The sequence below is a fragment of the Athene cunicularia genome, unplaced genomic scaffold (genome assembly GCF_003259725.1).
Source record: "Athene cunicularia isolate RWA unplaced genomic scaffold, athCun1 SCF_17, whole genome shotgun sequence".
In the NCBI taxonomy this organism is placed as follows: domain Eukaryota; kingdom Metazoa; phylum Chordata; class Aves; order Strigiformes; family Strigidae; genus Athene; species Athene cunicularia.
The window spans coordinates 12100-28463 of NW_020799233.1; the positions used below are offsets into that span (position 1 = coordinate 12100).

At 45.0% G+C, this 16364-nt stretch overlaps 1 protein-coding gene across 1 annotated transcript; it reads left to right on the forward strand.

Moving 5' to 3' along the window:
- Positions 1-439: 439 nt before the first annotated feature.
- Positions 440-7482, forward strand: LOC113490605 (THUMP domain-containing protein 2-like). Its single transcript, XM_026867126.1, is given in 8 exon segments — positions 440-489; positions 1731-1886; positions 1889-2112; positions 3879-3966; positions 5142-5185; positions 5475-5588; positions 6195-6266; positions 6858-7482. Coding segments are annotated over 7 exon segments (879 nt in total). The 5' UTR covers positions 440-489; positions 1731-1735; the 3' UTR covers positions 7044-7482.
- The last annotated feature ends 8882 nt before the right edge of the window (positions 7483-16364 follow it).

Consider the following 16364-nt stretch of genomic DNA (forward strand, 5'->3'; position numbering starts at 1 on the left):
GGTGAGGGGGGCAGCCGGCGCTCACTTGGGGCGGGCCGGGTCTGGACTGTGGGGAACAAGACCTTGTTTGCTTTGCGTCGCGGAGCCAGGCGGCTGCGGCGTGGGGTTGCGCTGTCAGCTGCGTGGGGCCCCGGGGTCTGGCCTCGGTCACGGAGGGACCATAATGACCGTGTGGTCCTGTCCCTGCAGTGGGCAGGGGCATCTGCCTCAGTCGGGCTGTCCCCTCGCCACCCTCGATGAGCCGCGGCCTTCGCTACCCTCCTCCCGTGGAGGTGCGAGCGGGTGTGAGAGGCTGCTTCAGGTGCTCACCCAAAACACCTTCCTGGTTGGGTTTGGTTTCTGTTTGTCCCCCTGGGGCGGACTGCGTCTCAGGAAAAGCCTTCTTCAGCACAGAGGCGGAGCTGGGCAAGCTGAGGAAACTCAAATCTGGAGAGCGACTGTTTTTGCTGCTTAAAAACCACCCCCCACTTGCAGTTTCTAGAAATAAAGATGCGTCACTGACTCCTTGCCTCAGGTCATCCCCTCCAGTTTGCTCACGACGTGTGTGTGCAGAAACAGGAAGCCCCAGTTCGAGTCCTGTTTGTAAAACTAATGCTTGGTTTATTTATTTACGAACATCTGTGGTTCTAATTGTCAGTAATCAATTCTGAAGTGTCTTTCATTCAGATAAGTATTCAGTGCTTTTCTAGTGCTGCACATGCCTTTAAAACTGTTTGAACTAGTTATCTTACTTGCGTGTGTTCTGCTGGCACTGTGCATGTATTTGTGTAACACCAGTACCTACAAAAAAAACCCCAAACCTCAACAAAAAATCCCACCTCACCTTGAAACAGAAGTTTAGTTCTGGACCCCTTGTGTGCATTCTAGCAGTGAGTAATTTTTTTTTTTTAGGCAAAGTGGATAGAGATGTGTATCCTGTGATCGTCACTTAACTGTTCAGTATGCAGATACCTTGTAATCTCAGCTAGTTGAGTCACGTTCTCTGTCAGTGTTGGAATAAGAATTTCTAAGTTAGGTGGATTGATATCTACCTGCTGGTGGGATTTTACCTGTGAGATCACAGATGGCCTTCAGCTTTGAGGATCGAATTTAACTGATTCTAAAATTTAAAATGAGATTTTGAAATACTTTTATTTTTTCTGCCTTGACCAGCTTCAAGGTTCTTAAGTGAATTAGCCTCAGTAGTCCTCATGCCTCTCTTGTCATATGTAGCCTAAGAGGACTACCCCCACAGGTATAATTTTAGGTGTGTGTTGGAGACTTTGCAGGATTGAAGGTGGGTTGGTGAATAGCAAGGAGAGATTTCCTTTATAAAAAATAAACTTGTGGCTTTTATTCTGAGCTCTATCAGTGATTCAAATTTGTGTCTGTCTTTCAATCCTGGAAGGTGTCTCACATCTCTAATCCTGGACCGAATGCTTTCTGGGGAGGATGGCTGGTCCTGTGTCCCTGGGAATGGCTCTCAGAGCTGGTCTGGTTTTCAAGAGCTGCAGAGTTCAATCCCTGCACAGATTAATCTTGCTTCTACAGAGCTTCTAATCAGAGGGATACATGCGTCTCTGCGGGTGATGTATGTGGGTGTTGAGAACTCAGATGTGTCTGTGATGTCTGCCACTGCGGTGGTTCCTCGATTTGCATATTAATGCAATCTGAACACAGTCTGTGTTAACAGGTGTTCTGAATCCATACCAAATCTGAATTCCTTAACCTGAAACTGCTTTTTCCTCCAGGGAAAATGCTGCATGAGATTAAAAGCCTTGTCATTGATGAACCAAAGTATTGGCTGGATGTTCTCTCTATTTGGAAAAACATTCATGGGTGCGAGGGGGGAAAAAAAATTATATGTCTCAAGAGAAGATCACAAGAAGAGACAAAAACTGCCACTAAAAGCAGAAAACGGAACAGACTATGTCTGAAGAATGTCAGGCGGAAGCTGCGGAGAGGTATGTGTTGCCAGAGAGAAAGATTGATCAAGACTGCTGGGCTGAAAGTAAGACTTCCTTAGAAGACCCTTCTAAAAGCAGTGGAGAGAAGCCTGTTGTGAATGAGAAGCTTAGTTTCAGAGTTTCTTGTCGTTGTAGTGGAGCAGTTGCCAAAATACTTCATTCACAGGTATGCTAAAGTATCTGTGTTTTAAAAGCATTTGGCAAAGGTGAAGGGAGATGTGTAGTTTGTCATTTTTGTGTGTTTTAGAATAACAAACAGATCTAGCCTTTTCCTGTATTTTCTCGAAAAAAAGCCCTTAACCTGCATTACCCTTGAACAAGTGGAAATACAACGGCTACTGTTTATTCAGGGTAATAGTGCCCAGAAATTCTTTCAAATCGATGTCTTTTATTGAGCCTAAGTACAGATAAGAGGTTGAGGTGGCTGGGCCTGTAGAGTCTGGGGGGGTGATCTGATAGTAACTTACAGCTGTTTAAAGGGTCATTGCAAGGGTAATGGAGGCAGACTCCTCTCAGTTGTGTCAGAGGGTGGAAAAGAAAGCACAAAACCAAATCTTTGCAGCTTTGGTGGGCTCTCCTTGGGTATTGGGGAGAATTTGTTCTCCAGGAGGGTGGTGCAGCCCTGGGATGTGTCCTGCAGTAGGGGTTAGATCTTGGTCCTTGGGAGAGAGTGGTTGTGTAGAGACCTCCAGGCACACTTTCCATCCAGCCCTCTTCCCATCTATAATACCCTTCTACTGTGAGAAAAATAAATAAAAAAAACACAAACCAACCCTGTGTAACTGTAATTTATGTAGATTTCTCTTACTTGAAGTTAACAGTAGTTTAACTAGATTTTTTTTTTTTTTCCCCTTACTCAAGCTAGTACCTTGGGAAGGTGGGACACATGAGCCTGCCAATGTTTGCTTAAATTCGTGCTGTGCATTTGAACTCTCATACTGTGAAGGTAGTGATATGGGAAGTTTAGGGGATGCAGCGAGATCGAACTTTAGGCCTGTGCAAGGCTGGGGGCTGTGTGCATAGACATGCTGGATACTGGTAGTGTTGCTAGGCTACTATCTTCTGGCCTGAACAGAGGCTTCTTCTGGTCATTTAAAGTATATGTGTCAGCAATAGATTACCCCAAATTCCAGCACAAACTGGCCTGGCGGTTTGGCCAGGGGCCAGGGAACAACTGAGACTGTGCAGAAGGACAGGGTAAAAAGTTCATCAGCAAGGAAGAGGAGATACTTCATCTGTATGACCCCTGCCCGGGAATTTGCGACCACCACCCAGGACCAAAGGAGCTCAACGTGCAGACGCAAGAGGAGGAGACCTGATTACCATGAGAAGCGAGGGGAGGCGGGGATATATTATGTATATGTATAAGCATTCTATGAATATGCATTATTTTGGAATATATAAGCAGGACTAGAGCTACAAAGGGTGCGCATGCTTGTGGTGGAGTGATCCCCCATGCGCCCAGCGCTGAATAAACCTACCTACTACAACTCCACGGTTGTAGAGTCGTGTTTCTGCAAGTCAGTAGTCTGAGCTGGATGCCACAAAAGCATTAAAATTGTGAGCTGCAGTTGTGCATTCACAGATATTCTTTTGGGTAATCCAGTTTACAGACATCAGAAATATTTTGTGCATCATATGTATTCATAAAACAGTGAAAGGTTTTGTTGTAACTTGGGCAGGACTTGAACTTCAGCCACACTGCTGATGAGTGACAGTCATTTTGTCCTGTGGTGTTTGCTCTCTGCCCCTCGCTCACTTTCTGTGCCCTGTTGTACTACTTCTGGTGTTTGTATGAGTTGTTCTGGGGTAGAGAGAGGCTCTTTCTTTTTTTCCCAGGTGTTTCTGAGGATTGTGCAGTCAAAGGCTATGATTTGTAGTTTTCTTCATTCTGTTAATTTTGCTGCCTGTGACTGTTCTTCCCCCTTGCAGGAGATGGGAAGAGCCGTTGGCATAGCGCTCATGAAGCAGTTTGGGTGGCAGGCTGATCTGTGGGACCCCAGTCTAGAGGTAGTGGTGCTTGTCTGCCAGACAGCTTGTTGATGCTTCCAGAATTGCCCCTGATATATTTTGTTTTGTCCTCTGCTCCCTTTGCACTCGGGACTGTGGCCTCTTCTTGGTTTTTGGGTGCTGAATTTAACTAGAAATCATCTGATAGCGCTGAGCAAAGCTTTTTGGTTGACACTGTGTGTGTGCCTTTGAGAGCACTGAAATACCAGAACGGCCAGTGTCGGCCTGTACGTCGGGAAGGATCCATACAGGAGATGTCTCAGCATCTGCTGGATTCTGTGTTGGAAATGGAGATCACCTGAGCCAGTGGGAAGCTTTTTTAGACTCTGTAGGGGAAGAGAGTGAGTAGGAAGGTTATGTCCTTAATGAACTGGACTTGTGCATGCTGTTCATGGAAGAGCCTCCTCCTAGACTCTGACCCTGGCAAGGAGCTTGATGCTAGCTGTCTGGAGACCTTGGAAAAGACTCATTGCTCTTTTCTCCATCCCTGTGCTTTGTATATGGAAGCTGCTCTCTGCACCAATGCTGGGAGGTCTGAGGCTGTCTGTAAAAACTCTTGAGTTCATCTACGGGCTTTGGTTTTCCCAGGCTGTTCATTAAGTCCAGCTTTGTTGAGCTTCAAGTGGGGCTCTTGTCCAGATTTTTGCTCTGAAACCATTCACATCCTGAGGACTAGGATATTGCAAAAGCGTTTTTCTTTTGGCTTCCTGGGGAGGGATTGCAGTCATGCAAGACCTGTTGGGGAGCTCAGTCATTTTTGGGGATGCGCCTATAGGACAGGAGGACAATTTATTTGAGCTGCTTGTATTTCTGGAAGGATTACACACATTTGCCTTCCATCTGAAATGCCACTTAGTGGTGCTCATGAGGTTTTTTAATTGGTTTTGTGTTTGGATTTTTCTTTAAAAGGAGGGGGGTATCTGAATAGCTGAGTGCTGGTATAATCTTCTCCTGCTTAGAGTAAATGGTTTTATAATAAAAAATATTCATTCAGTGTTACAAAAATTGGTTCTGTAAAGATTCAGGAGCATGTTGTTGGATTCTTGGCTGACAAAATTCCCCTCCCAGCTTGGTTAAACAGTAAATCCTCTTTAAAGTGGCACTCAGATTATCTTGTGTGATTTCTTCCCACTGATCATAGTTGTTTAAGCGTATATTTTTGTTGTTAAAAACTAGGATCAGATTATCTTAATGACATTTACTCAGTGGTAGGGATTGGGTCTTTTCAGGTAGGCATTCTCCTCACCAGATTTGTCTTGGTAGTGTCAGAACAGGCATCGTTTCTAAATAGTCTTGCTGTCCACTGTGAGTAATTATTTTCTGATTTAATATTCAGTGGACTGCCACATTAGTCTTGTGGTCTGTCTGGAGCTTATCTGAGCATGTAGGCCAGACTTTGTGGTTAAGTTGTGGATAAAAGCAGACTGGTTTCTATCTGTCTGCAGATCTGTCCAGTTCATTTCTTCTTTCATATTACATGGGCTTTCCTTGTGGTTGTACTATTGTTTTAAAGTGTAGTGTTTTGGTTTTTTTCCTGTTTGCAGACTTCCATTAGCAAACAGAGAGTATATCAGAACAGCAGGACTGCGGTCAACAATTTCATGGGCCATGGCATCTCTGACTGAAATCAGTGTAAGTGGATATTCATGGCAAAGAAATAGAGTCTTGGTTGAAGGGGGTGTTGCTGCTTATCAGGGTTGGAGCCGGAAGCTTTGAGGAAGAATGGTGATTTTAATGCCCTTTGCTCTGATGCATGTGTATGGGGGTTTTGCCTTGTCTGTGATCAGAGTGTGCTGTCACCTCCTGTTCAACCAGATACTTGCTGTAATCCCGGGTTCTTCTCAGAAGAAGTGTTACTCCTTGTCCAGATATCAGTCTACTTTGCATGATTTTTTCACTGGCCAGGCTTCAAACCTTCTTTTGAGTTGTTTTCCCAAGGGAAACCAGAAGCAAGTGTGATCTTTTCCATGGATTAATTTGGTACCAATATCCTTCTGCAGTCTGCTCCTAACTTTTTTTCCTCTACATGTCACCTCAAGGCTGGATGCGTTGTGTTTAGTGAAACTAGGAATGATTCTTTCTATATTCTCTTCCAAGCAAGTTTGGCCTGGTAAACTGGTGATCATTGTTACTCTGAATTCATGGGCATGTGTAGGCGATGTGTACATCCCTGAGAAAGCTTGTTTTGGGAGAGGAGTCTGTCTTGCTTGGGATGCAATAACCCCATTATGTTTGTAGGCAGGTGCCTTTGTGCTGGATCCCATGTGTGGGCTAGGAATGATACTGCTGGAAGCTGCCAAAGAGTGGCCTGTGAGTATCACAGTGGCTACAGGCAGGACCTTTGCAAGATGGATTGTAGTTGCATCAAGAGAAATCTGTGCCACAGTTACAACAAACTCCATTACTGAAAAGCATGAATCCAACTGATCTTTCTAGGCAGTTGGTAAAACTTTCCCCCACAGGAGTGCTAACCAAGTCCTAAATATTTGTGCCAGTGGGTGCTGGGAGCCCTGAATTTATACCCCAGGGTTTTTAGGAGCAACCGTGGACTCTTAAAACTACCTGGGCTTCTCCTGGGAATGGAGAGATGTCAGCAGGACAGTACAGTTGGTGTCAGTATTAGAGGCAGCATTGCTGTCTGTAGCTAGCTGGGGTCTTGCTGTTAGGACATAGCCTCATTTTTCTTTAAGTTCAGAGTGCCTGGAGCAGACCAGGACATGAAAGGAGTGAAGATAGCACAGACTTCCCTCCTTCCTCCATCTTCTGGGTCTGTGTATTGCTCTGTGTAATGCCAGTAGATATCCCAGGAAAGGGTGTGCAACAAGGCAGTTCTGAGAAGGGTTTATAAAATAAATTCACCCAGCTGTCAGCAAAATGACTTTTCTCTTTTTCTCTCAACAGGAAGCCTGTTACTGGGGTGCTGATATAAGCAATTCACAGTTAGAGGGTGCAGGTGTGGATATTAGGACTGCAGGCTTAATGGATAAGATTGAGTTACTGAAAGCTTCTGTGCAAGGTATGTCTGTAGGCTTTCCAAGAGAGACATGTGATTTTTTTTGTGGCTCTGGGGCTGTACAGGTAATGTAGGTTCTTCTGGGGGGATGTGTAGTTGAGCTGACTGTCAACAAATAGCCCAGTCATGACTCTGTAGTCCTAGCAAATGGGTAATTATTTGTTCTCCCCTCCCTGCCCCCTGCCTCGGAGAACTTTGGCAATAGTAAACTCAGCAGAAGACAATGAAAATCATTGTCAGACATGGGCAGTAGTTGTCTGTCCTAACGGAAAATTTATGAATACCACAAAGACTGCATACTATGTCAGAGTTCTTTGTGTTTTACAGGAACACAGCAAGGACAAATCCAAATAAAATGTGGATTGTGACTTAAATGTATCAGATGAGTAATACTGGGGACTCAATAAGCTCAGCTGAATTGTTGACGTTTTGCCGTAGGAGTCCTTTAAATGACAATGCCTTTCTCCTGGAAGAGGTTATCTGTTTGCTCTCAGTTCATGAGCTAGTCTGTGGAGAAGGCAGTAATTTTATGACCTCATTTGGACCCCAAAGACTGAATTTAAATTAGTGCTTTATGAACTTCATGACAGAAAAAGGCTGGCTGTTTTTCCCTGTGCAAGGGTGATGAAGTCTGCATATTTTTTTTACCTCACAATGTCTGTTTCTTACAAGAACGCTAAGTAATATTATTTCCTTTTTGTAAGAATATGTATAGCTTTATTTCTTACTTAAAAGCTGTGATTTGGCTTGGCTTCTAGGCTAATGGAAGGTATTTTGATGTCAGGTTTTTCTAGTACTGAACAAGTAATTGGTGTCTCTGTCACTGGTCAGAAGCTGTTATTTCTGCTTTTCTTGAGAAAGACTGCAGGTAACTTGTCCTTCCATTTGTAGATAAAATTGTCATAAACTTGTCCTGCAAGTGTTGATCCAAGGATGTTCCAGGAAACACATCTCCAGCTAGTTCTGGCATAGAAACACAGCAGGGTTTAGGTGGGAGGGGACTGCTGGAGGCCTTTAGTCCAGTCATCTGCTGGGAGTAGGGCTAACCCCAGAGCTGGACCAGGTTGCTCAGAGCTCTCTTGTCCTGTCGAGATTTGAAGCATCCTGAGGGGTGGAGAACCCATAGTCTGCTCCTCTCACATGGTGGCTGCGCTCTGTCCAGCACAGCCTTTGTCGCTACACGGGTGCACTGCTGCCTCATGATCCAGAAAAGTGCCTGTTCCCAGGGTGCAGAATCTCTGGGGAGATACTTGAAAGACACCAGCTCCAACAGAATCCAAGTGATTCTGGCTGTAACCAGATTCTTGAGGGGAGAAAAGTGGGATGAAGAGTAATTTACCATGTGTTCTCCTTGCCATTCATACGTGTGTCTCTGAACCTCTGCGCCAACTCTTTGCAAGCTTGGCTCCTCTTTTGCGTTGTGCTTGTAAAGATGTGTGTTGAGAAGCAGCAGCTAGATTGGCACCATGCCGTCCCCTGTTCAGAGAGTCCTACTCTCCTACCACCAGTAATGGGGAATCTGCAAGCTAAACCACACTGCCATGCATTTGTCTTCCTGGTCTGCATTGGGTTGGTAGCTTTGTAGCGCCATTTGCGAGGAAAGGTACGGAAGGAGCTATGAATCCGGGTGTATAACCTGCGAAAGAGCTGGCAGACAGTTTCATAAGGTGAACAAGGGCACAGCTGCTGTTCATTTTTCAGACTGTCTTCTTTGCCACAACCACCAGAAGGCAAGCAAACTAAGAAAAAATCCTCAGATCTCCATAGCCTCTCCTGAATGGGGCATGCAGGGAGCCTGTTCCCCATGCCTGCAAGACATTTCTTCAAGGCAAAGGTCTTGGGAGGAGAACAGAGAAAGCCGGTGTACCAAGTATGTTTTCATCTGTGGCAGCAGATCTCACAGCAGGTGCCTTGGACAGAGACAAGCAGGTAGCAGGGCCTTGGCACCGTGTCACCTTTTGTACCATCTTTCCAAGGGAAGGGGAATCCTGAAGGGAGATGGAGTCTGTAGCGGTAGTCTGGAATGAGCATAAAGCTATCCACTAAGCGACTGTGATGCCTAGAAGGGGATACGCTGGTGTGTGTGCAAAGGCTGTGCTAACTATTCACATTCAAGAACACGCAACATGTTTCACAGTGGATTTCACTTCTCTCGGGCTTCCCTTCATTTCTCACTGGAGGAAGCCCTCAGCTTTCTTTAGCAAAACCCCCAAAGACCTTATTCAATAACAGGTTGGTGTTCTCGCCATTACTTCTCCAGGACTGTGGCCTTTCAGTGTCCACTGTTAGAAGCACTTTTACAGGCTATGGGTGAGGCTGAGGGCGACAGCAGTCACTGTCTGACTCCCTGGGGCGGGGCGCGGCGGGGTGAGGCTCTGGCTCCGCGGGGAGACGGGCCTCGGCCCAGCAGGGCAGGGGCTGGGCAGGTGCCCGGTGGCTGCGTGGCAGGGGAGCCGTCGCTGGGGGCACGAGGCTGGTGCCCACTGGGAGCCTTCAAGGGCCAGTGGGAGGAGCGGGGAGAGCCGAGTCCACGCGCAAAGGCACCGGAGGTCGCTGTCACATGGAGGAGAAAACGGGGAAAAAAACTCGCGTTTCGGATAAGCGTCTGCAGATGCGGTCGGCTGCGTGCCTGCGTGCGAAGAAGCTTCTGGGACTGCGGCCGGGCGGGTCCCCTTCTCCGTCCCCCGCCACAGCCCCGGCAGCCATTTCTGGTCGCCCTGCAGCGAATGGGGGCCTCGGCACAGGCCCCGAGTCCTCTGCTGCCCTGTGGATAGAGACTTCTCGTGTCCCCGTATGGTTTTGATTAAAGTTGTTCTCTCAAGTAAAGAGATCTTGTGAAAAGGTCTTGGAGCCCCCTTTGCTTTAATTGTGGCAATGCTTACAGAGCACTTGCTGTTTTGATGACAAAAATGCATCAAAACCAGCGCCTGACCCAAAACATGCGTGACCTGTAACGGCATTCTAGCTGGCCTGAAGTGCCTGTGAAATGCTCTTGGTCGTGCGTATATAGGTACTGCTTTTGCTGCTTGAAAAACAAAGCTGCGTTTAGAAATCGGGACTGATTTGTGCTTCTGTCTGTAACCTAAAATGATGAAGACTTTACTTAAGCTTTTGCTAATCTGTAATTTTAATGGTACTGTATGTTTTGTATTTATAATTTTTCATCTAGAAAAGAGACAGTGTCTGTGATTTTAAAGGATGCTAGGTAATCCATGCTCTCTGCATCTCAGTGTGGCTACTTTAAGAAGGAAACCATTTCACTTGGAGGAAGGAGGAGTTCATTGTTTTTAATGTAGCCTTCAAAAACTAAAACTCTTCTCTGGGCTTTGCAAGTCAGGCTCTCCTTGGCAGGGTGTCTTGCAATTCCATGAGAAATAAAGGCAGACCAGCTTCAACTCAGAAGTGGTCTGCTCTTCCGGGAAGCCCTGCCTCAGTTTGATGCTTGTAGTGGACTCTGTTTCCTTGCAGCAGAACTCTTTCAGGTTTTTCAGTTGTATAGAGTCTGTTGTTTTTTTCTTTTTCTTTTTTCCATTATATTCAAGACTAATGAACTAATAAGGAAGGCATCCTTGGCGGGTATGTTTGGTTTTGTCTTTGCTAACAGCCATGGGATTCTGCTTGATGATCACTGCTCTGCTTTTGCAGTCTATGGTTGTCAGAGGCTCCAGGGAATTCTGCTCAGTGCATGTGGGGGAAGGCTGTGCAAAGTTAGGCAGGTAAAGCAGCTGGCACACGTTGTCAGCATGGAGAACAGGAAGGAGGAAGCTAAATGGGAACTTTTCATAGAAACTAAAACAGAATCGTCATTATGAAACTGGCTGTAAGCCGGTTCTTTTGGTTTCTTCCTTTTTTTTTTCTTTTTTTTGTTTTGTTTTGTTTTGTTTTTGTTTGCTTTTTGCAGACCTTTCCCATGCTTTGAGGACTGGAGTTATTCTTACCTCATATTTGTAGGGTGGCTGGACTCTGCTGGAGTGTTTTAGCTGCAGAGACAATGGGGAAGTGTCCTGGATGAGAGAGATGATAATGCTGGTGCTACCTACATGTTCACGTCGTAATGCCTCTTTTCTAACTTGTTGATGTGCAGCTTTTGCAGTTTTTCTGATATCAGCAAGCAATTTATCTCTAGTTACTCAGCTTCCTTCATTTGTAGCGAGTAAAGAGCATAGAGCAGGAGGTCTAAGGTAAGCCAGCATCTGAGGGGTTTATCCTCTCCCAGGTTTCCAGTCCCAAAAAGTTCCATGGCAGATCCGAAGTGGCTCCTGTCCCTTTGGATGCTGCGTATCTGCAGGTCTCTAACCCTGGTGTAATTTGCCAGGCTGAGCCAGCTTGTTGTGTTGTGACCTGTATTGAGGGCAGTGTGCTGCAAAGTTCCCCTTTTTGTCTGGACAAAGTGGAAACTCTCTTTTCCAGGCTGAGTCCTGACTTGTCTTTGTGAATCCAGCCTGGAGAACAGCAGGAAGAGAGGTGCTCTCAGGGTAAAAGCAAATAGTATGCAAAAGGAATAAGCTTTAGAAAACTATTTTCTCTTAGGATATTAGTAATAGCAGAAATATTAATAAATGTAGTTTTATACAGCACAGGTGCTCTAGGAACCATACTAACTGTTCAGTGCAGTATGCACGGGTGCTCTAGGAACAGTGCTGAAGATAAGTAACCATGATGACCAAAGACTGCATCAGTGAGCAGTGGTGTCAGAAGAGGAACTGGAGCGGAACGGGAAGAACTAGTTGGAACTGTGGAATATAATGGGCTTTGGAAATTGATGATGAATTCGTATTGTACTCCATGTTATGAAGAATCATATAAAGATAAGATACTTCCTGTTAGCTGTTGCCACTTGCTGAGGTGATGGCCCAACTGTGAGTTGTTAATAAAGCAAGCCTAGAGATACCCACGGTCTGGTAAAATCCTTTAACATAGTACTCCTCCTCCTTGCAGAAATACCCATGTGAATAAGATCAACAGGCATTAAAAAGTGTATCTTCAGTTCCCTTTGGTTTCCTGGGGCTAAATGCTGTCCTTCTGAAGGAAATCTTTTAATGTTCCTCTGAATGCAGTTAGAAATGGATCAGAAATATGAGAAGAACTCTCTTAAGTAGTTTTTAATCCCAGGACATGCATGGTCAAACTTGACTACTCCTCAGAACCAATTTTGAAATAACAGGTTTGGGTGTCTTTTTCATTAAATACTAAGTTTATATGAAAGACTTTTCTGCAATAATTTTTTTCAGAGGGTAGGAACCTCAAGTTATCCACAAGAAAAGCATGGCAGAGGGTAGCTTTAGCTTTGGAAGCTGATTCTGCACACACACACACACACACACACACACACACACACTTATTTCCTTCTTTCCCTAGGGATTTTCTCCTGGCAAAATGGGATGTTTCAAGGAGATCAATGTGAACAAACGTGCCGCCCTGTTCAGACTCTAGCTTAGACAAAAGCGTGGAAATACTAAGTGAAAATGTCAATCGAAGACACTTATTGAGGTATTGTATTTTGAGATGTCCAATCTCTGTTCACTCCACAGAATGACAAGGAGAAGTGAAAGCATGCACAATGAGTCACGTCATGATAAATCTACAGCTAAAAATCTGTGGGTGAATACGCTTATGTTCATGTCAGTGCCAGTGTCTTTCGAACCAGAATCGCTCTTCTTAGGAAATGCCTTTTGCTTGCATAAAAACCATGCATCTTTCCCCAACTCCTTTGAAACCTCTCTGCTTTGGTTCCTGAGAGTTTATTTGCCCTATTGAGACGTGCAGATTTGCAGGTTAGAGAATGTCCATCCCTATCAAACTGTTTGCACGTGGAGCAGACTTGAGTTCTGAATCCCTCTTGTGGTCCACAGGCTTTTCTTTGCATGTCATGGAGCACCAGACTACAAGCTCCCTAGTCTTGTGGGGGAACTCTACAATGCAATATGATAGTGTGGATTCCAGGCTGTTCTTAGGCCCTGGAGAATCTGTTCCTTAGCTTGGTTTTCTTTGTGACATGGGTTTTCTGGAGTCTGCGGGACACAAATGAATTGCAAGACATTCTTGCAAATAGGAGGGAATGTTGTGGTATTATCATAGAATCCCAGAATGGTTTGGGTTGGAAGGGACCTTAAAGATCATCTAGTTCCAACCCCTCTGCCATGTTAGGCTCAAAGCCCTGTCCAACCTGACCTTGAGCACTTCAGGGAGGGGGCATCCACAGCTTCTCTGGGCAACCTGTGCCAGTGCCTCACCACCCTCCCAGGAAATAATTTTTTCCTTATCTCTAATCTGAATCTCCCCTCTTTCCATTTAAAACCGTTAGCCCTCGACCTGTCCCTACAGTCCCTGATAAAGAGTCCCTCCTCAGCTTTCCTTAAAGTGTACTGGAAGGCCACTAGAAGGTCTCGGAGGTGCCTTCTCTTCTCTCTCTCTGAACACTCCCAACTCTCTCAGCCTGTCCTCGTAAGGGAGGTGCTACAGCCCCCTGATCCTCTTGTGGGGCCTTCTCTGGATCCGCTCAAGCAGATCCATGTCCTTCTGATGTTGGGAGCCCCAGCACTGAACACAGCGCTGCAGGTGGGGTCTGATGAGAATAGAATAGAGGGGGAGAATCCCTGCTCTCGACCTGCTTGCCCCACTGCTCTTGATGCAGCCCAGGATGGGCTTGGCTTTCTGGGCTGCAAATATACGTTGCAGTGTCATTTTGAGCTGCTTCTCAAGCAACACCCCCAAGTCCTTCTCCACAGGGCTGCTGTCATTCCACTCCTCACCCAGCCTGTCCTTGTGCTTGGGTTTGCCCTGACACTTGTGCAGAGCCTTGCACCAGGCCTGGCTGAACTTGGTGAGGTTTGCACGGGCCCAGCTCTCGTGCCTCTCTGGGTCCCTCCGCATGGCCCATCCCTTCCCTCCAGCGAGTTGACCACACCACACAGCTTGGCATCGTCAGCAAACTTGCTGAGGGTGCACTCGATCTCACTGTCTGTGTCTCCAACAAACAGATGATCATCTATTGCACTATATTATTTTATTATAATACACTGTATTGTTGTAAACTTTATACCATTGAATATGTGATTTAAAAAGTAATTCAGTCATGAGACTCCCAAACCCCCTGCTGTCAGGAAGGCATCCCTCAAGTTCAGCGATTTATCTTGGTGCTGGCTTGCTGTGCTGAGAGCGGTACCAAGAGGCTGCTTGCTGGCAGCAGGGAAAATCCGTTGGCTCCAGGTAGTGTCCTGCCAGCTGTGGGCTGCATACGGGAGGGGGCCTGAAATGCACTTTGTGTCTAGTAATTCAAGTTCTAGGTGTGGAGATCTTTTTTTTTCAAGCAAGCAGGCATTTGAGTTCTTGGTATTTGGGATTTATGTTGAGGAATTTCTTACCCTCTAGAGCTTTTGCGTGCTGATGGAGAAAATTATGAGATGCATGCTTAAGCAGCATACTAAAAGCACGCATCTTAAGCACAGACTTCCCACATAAACAATTTTCTAAAAAAGCAATCAGATACAATTTTACATGAGTGGAGTAAAGCCACTTTATCGGGAGTTATTTGTTGATTTCAGGAAGAAGGTAACTGCACAGAACAGAAGTTGTGTGATTGTTTCCATCAGAGTGTCTTTTCAGTCTCTTAAAAACTTGCAATACAGGTCCTGCTTCTAAGTAGGTAAAGATAAGTAATTTCAGTTGGATGCTGTGGTTATAACAGTAACTTCTAGTTCAGTATTTAAAAGAAAGAAAAAAATCAATCCATTGCATACTTTTTTTTTTTATTATTTTAGTAGAGAAGCAATGAAATTAAGGGAATAATGTATTTTCTGCCTCAGAGTATTTTATATATGAGTGTGTTTTAGTCACCGGAACACGGAGGACAAGAGCTGAAGCAAAAGCTACAGAACAAGTCTGTGACGTAAATGAGGATTTGGAGGTCCACTGAAGCTGTGGACCTCGACAGAGTCATTACATTGCTACAATTCAATCTGTTTTGTTTGACAACCTTATAACAAAGTAAGTGGGCGTTTTTTCATCATCTTGAAAAAATAATAAAATGAGCCTTATTAGCAAGCCTTTGTGCTATGGCATAGTATTGGCTAGGGACTTTCTCCTTCTTTGGATAGCAGAAAAAGGTGCTGTTCCTGGCAGCCAGAGCTAAGTGTATTCGGTGGTCAGGCTGAGGTGTTTCTACGTGCCCCCACGTAAACATTGCTGCTAGGCCACAGGTGCCCTCTGTTGTAGTGGTCCACCACTGTTAGAGCTCTTGGACTTTCTGTATGTTGTTAGCAACAGCTGCTAGTGTACAGCTGCTGTGGATCAGGAAGGGAGGGTCTTCACCACCTCCTCTGCCCTTATGTCTAGCAAGTGTTGTTAATATTTTGATCTATATAAGGTGGGAGCCTTTTTACTTCCTAGCCAATCTGTTTAACCAATTTTTTTTTTTTTTTTAAATAGGTGCTTGTGGCTGTTTTAGACTTCCAGATGTGCGAGTGTGTGTGAGAGTGAGTGTGTGTTCTTTGGAAGATGCTTCCTGAGTAAAGGATTTGGGCCCAGCTTATGTTTAAATTGGTCACTGGTGTCTGTTTTGGGCGTTGCCAGGTGCAGAGACATCTTCACAGTAGAGCATCTTGCTGTCCTTTTGAATGACAGGCACTTCATTTTTTAAGCATCTTCATAGCCTACTTCCAGAGTGTTTTCTTTAGATCTGAATTCCATTTTTTAAATTTTGGGGTTTTTTTTCTGATGAAACCAGGATTACCCCTAGTACTTTGTGTATCATCTCTGAAATGCCTGTCTGATTTTTGGGTTGGGTTGGGTGTGGTTTTTGTGTTTTTTTTTTTCTTGTCTGCTGGGAATTGTGTTTTCCTGGGTTCTGCCATGCTCTTGGATTATTAACCTGTGAATGATTGATAGATACACTTTGATTTTGTGTCTGGAGAAGTATTTATCTACCATGTGTCCTAAGACTTATTTTAGAGCAGAAATTCTTGTGGTGAAATCTTGGGTGCCAGAATGATGTTCCTATTCTCTCCTCTTGTACTTTAATTGAATCTCTTTTGTGTATGGAGTCCCTTGGTAATGTTACTACAGAGGCACCAAATATGCCGATGTTAGGCTTTCTGCACACTTGTGACTGATCTTTCTTGTTTATTCTCATTAGGAAAACCTCAATATTCACTCCCAAGGAGAGGAGGAAATCCAAACAGATGACAGAGAAATAGCTGAGAAGCCAGATGACATTGTAGGTTAGTTCTGGTTTAGATTTTTTTTACCACGCTCTAGCCAAAAGCCTTGTCTTAAACAATTGAGATGAGCTGAACTACTGGTTGTTTTTCACCTATTGAAAAATTCTGTATTGCTGTTGACGTTACAAACCATAGTCACGGACTCTAGGGCTGTAGTGTAGTGAGCTCAGAACAGGC